At 59.0% G+C, this 3,686-nt stretch overlaps 1 protein-coding gene across 1 annotated transcript in view; it reads right to left on the bottom strand.

The window, feature by feature from the left end:
- Positions 1 to 6: 6 nt before the first annotated feature.
- Positions 7 to 3,686, bottom strand: part of OPHN1 (oligophrenin 1) — a 36,419-nt gene continuing 32,739 nt past the window's right edge. The window contains exons 18-20 of the mRNA XM_026848833.1: positions 1,851 to 1,901; positions 1,034 to 1,084; positions 7 to 698 (exon numbers count right to left, since the gene is read on the bottom strand). Coding sequence (XP_026704634.1) covers positions 1,042 to 1,084; positions 1,851 to 1,901 — 94 coding nt within the window. The 3' untranslated portion in view covers positions 7 to 698; positions 1,034 to 1,041. The remainder of the gene's footprint in view (positions 699 to 1,033; positions 1,085 to 1,850; positions 1,902 to 3,686) is intronic.

Genomic DNA, 3,686 nt, shown 5'->3' with positions numbered 1-3,686 from the left:
CCTGGCCCGAGGGCACTGCCCGGGAAGCCGCAGGCGGGGTCTCCCCCAGGCAAAGCCCCCAGCCCAGCCTGTTCCCCAGGACTGGGACACGCTGACGCCGGCGGGGGGGTGATGAAGAGATGCCCACGACGCTCCCCCAGTCCCTGCCCCACAGGGGCAGCGTTTCCAGTAACACAGGCGGCTCCCGACAGGCTGCGATAGCGCTCGCCCAGCCAGGAAACCCTCCCGGGCAGGACGGAGCTTCTCCTGGTGGGGGGGGCCAGCCCCAGCCCCGGTCACTCCCCTCGCACCCAGGCGGGGAGGCCGCCCCGGCGCTGTGACCCCACGGCTGTCCCGGGTCACCCCTGCCCAGGCGCGCTTCCCCCAGAGGGAGCAGGGAAAGGCCCCCCCGGCCGCCGCCGCCCCTCCCGCAGCAACAAGGGCCCCCCCGCCAGCTTCCTCCTCCACAGCTGGCGCAGAGGGGCGGCGGGGGCGCCGGGGCACTTCGACACAACCGCGTGGGGAGGGTCTTCCCTCCGTCATTGTCTCTCTCACTTCTAATTTCTTGAGCCACTTCTGCCAGCACGCTCTGAAATCATCGTCCGGTCGGAGAGCTGCTCCCAGGGGCGCTGGCACTGGGAAAGTCCTCGCTGTGGCACGGCCGTTTCACAAGCACAGAGAATGTCCTGGGTCCAGCTGGGCTGAGGCGGTTCCAGAGTCTGGAAGAAGAAACCAAGCCCGTGTGAACCCCTCGGCGGCGGCACAGCCAGCACCAGAGCAAGGCCAGACCTCGGCACCGCGCTGGCGGCTGCCCGAGGGGGCTCAGGAGGGGCAGATCCGCCTGATTTACTCCACAGCACACCCCAGCGAAGAGCAGGGCCCACCTCGAGTTGTTGCCGTTGCTTCTGCCAGAGTCTCCTGCAGGGAGGACGTTTCTCCTCATCCTGCCTTTGCGACTCCCACCGCCTCCCCTGGCCTCCCGCCGCCCCCCAAATGCTGACTGTTACGTGTGTGCTTTCGGCTGATTATTTGGTTTACTGTCATGAACACGTACCTTTAGCCTCAGCTCTCATCACCTGGGATCCTGCCTTGTGGTGATGAAGAACTGTGTAGGAAGAAGCAGAAGAAAACAGAGAGAAACTTAATACAATTAGCAAGCTCAAGCTCGGACCCACAGAGGGCTGGGTAAGGGGTGGGTCAGGGATCTGTTTTTCAGTCTCACAAGTGACCTCGCTGCCAGGACCAGCAGGCAACATTTATCAGACTGACACGCAAACCTGCCGCGCTTCTGGCGGAGGTTGGCGATCTGTAAGCGTGGGAAGCTGAAGCTGGTTTAAGCAGACGATATTAAAACTGAAATCCGCTGCCACGAAGCACAGCGCTTGCTGTCCAAAGCCCTGCTGGGCCCCTGGCCCAAGCTGTCCCTGCAGCCCCCCGTGCCTCTGGGCCGGAGCTACGCCTGCACCTCCAGCGTGTGTAGGACCATGCGCTCTCCGGTCCCGCACCTCTGCCGGCTGCCGCGACCTGCCCAGCCCTCCTCCTCTCTGCCAGGACTTAGCTCTGCTCCTCGCAAAGCCTGAGAGCTACAATGTGCACTACGCTGACTTGGATCCACGCCGGATAAAAGGGATCCGTAGATATATTTAGTCCTTCACAGACTTACATTTAACTTATCAAGTCTGTGTCTAGAGTCACACTTTACACTTTGTGCTCTTTGGCTGCAGCATTTCAGCTGAGACCCATCTTCTGCTCATGACTCCAAGGGGCCAGAAAGGGGGGGGGGGTCCCGAGGGGCCTGGCTCGGCCTCGGTGGGAGCGCGGGCAGCAGGGCTGCTCTGCCCCACCCGCCAACTCCCCGCTGCCGGGCTTACTTGCTTGTTCTTCGGGAAGCTGTCTCAAAGAACTTTGTCCTGGAGGCCACCCTGCAAAGAGAACGAGAGGTTGCTCCAGCTATCCATCTGATGAGGCCGTTTGCTAATTAGATCCCATCTGAGCCCAGGGAAAGGGCAGACTGCAGACCATCGCACTCGAACGGCGCGTTTGCTGCCGCGGCCGCGCTCCTCGTGCCACTGGCTCCCTCCCCTGCCCAGGCAGCCCTGGCAGCTCTCATCACCCCACACGCCAGCTTATAAACCCCCACCCCTTGCTTTTTACGGCCTCTCCTTTGTTTTTTACACGCTTTGTGTTTAGCTTCCAGCTCCCCTTGCAGAAAGCCAAGTCCTAAGCAGCGATCTGGGAGAGCCAAGGCTCCTCGTTTTCACACCTTGTGTCACTACGGGCAGGGGGAGGCCCCTGGGTGGCCCCCATGAGCCCCCGGACACAGGGGCCGGGTGAGGGGTGTTAGTGCAGACCTGGGTGCCCCTGCTGGGATGGCAGGGGAAGGGAACGTGTGTCTTCACTGGGTGCACAGCAGGGCCCAGGTAACCGGTCCTGGCTGCTGGGCTGAGATCCCCGCGTGTTCAGTCACCCCTCTTTTCTGGCCCCTGTCCTTCCCCGGGAAGAGGCTCGCTCGGAACCAGGCTGAGGGGGGACTCTTGGCAGAGGTGGTGATGGGACAAAGCTCAGCCCCGGGGCTCTAGCAGGTTCAGAGCTTTGTTTTTCCCGTGCACTGCTGCCTTTGCCACGGCCACGCTCCCCTCCTGCCCAGCTAAGCCCAGCCCAAGCCCCAGGGAGCACAGGTTTTAGCAGGCGGGCGGCTTCCAGCCAGATCAGAGTGATACACTGGCCATGCCAAGCCTCTCACATGAGGCTTTTGGGGCGTTTTTGGGTTTTTTTCAGCATGTGCGCCCACCCCACCTTCCCGCAGAGCCCAGCCTGACGCTCAGCAGGAGCGTGGGGGTGAGGAAGGAGGCTGGCAGCACGCACCGCGCCGCGGGGTCACGCCGACTCCTGTGCTCGGCCTGAGGAACCTCCGCCAGCCCCGGGCTTTGCTCCTCACCCAGAACTGCCGCCGTGGTGGACACAGGAGAGGGCGAGCAGGGCCCTGCCTTTCAGCAGCTCTCACAGACTCTGATAGAGGCTGTGAAAGTGCTTCTTCCATTAACTTCTGAAAATACAATGAAGATAAAAAACGTCGCCGCTTTCACTGGCTCGAAGCATCTCCTGATTTTTTAAGCCAATCACAAGATATTTTCTGGTGGCCCAACTTTTGATTTACGGATGTATAGGCCGAGTAATGCTGCTGACAGCTGCCAAGAAAACGTCTGATGCAGAAAGCTGGTCCTAAATCAGAGCAGTCAGCTGGTTAATTGTGCAGCAAGTTGGGCCAGAGAGAATTATGGAGCTTAAAACTAAGACTCTGATCTTGCAAGAAGTCCTGCGTGGGTGGATTCCTGTGCCTTTATGGGTCTCCGTGCAGCACATAAATTGAAGATGTCGGTGCTCCACTAAGTACATTTCAATTCTAAATTTATCATATAGATGTGTCTACTGTAGTGTGCTTTTAACCTCTCCAAATTCTTCCTCCGGGAAGCCCTCCCCGAGGCTCAGTCTCCAGCTTCGAAACTTCTTGTTTTGATTATCTTTCCTTTGTATATAAAAAAAAAACTGACAAGGTTTTACTTATGCTGGAAAATATTTTTCTTGCTCAGATGAAATCAACATGTTTTCCTTAGGAAAGCAAACCGTGCACCTGTGGGTTGGGACACCAGAACTCTCAGTGTGGTGCCTCGGTGCACATTCCAATTTGCCATCATTTAATACGAGGT

The sequence above is a fragment of the Athene cunicularia genome, assembly GCF_003259725.1.
Source record: "Athene cunicularia isolate RWA chromosome 4 unlocalized genomic scaffold, athCun1 chr4_part3, whole genome shotgun sequence".
Taxonomy (NCBI): Eukaryota; Metazoa; Chordata; class Aves; order Strigiformes; family Strigidae; genus Athene; species Athene cunicularia.
The sequence above is the reverse complement of the archived record's forward strand: the minus strand, read 5'-3'. Positions and strand labels throughout refer to the sequence as shown.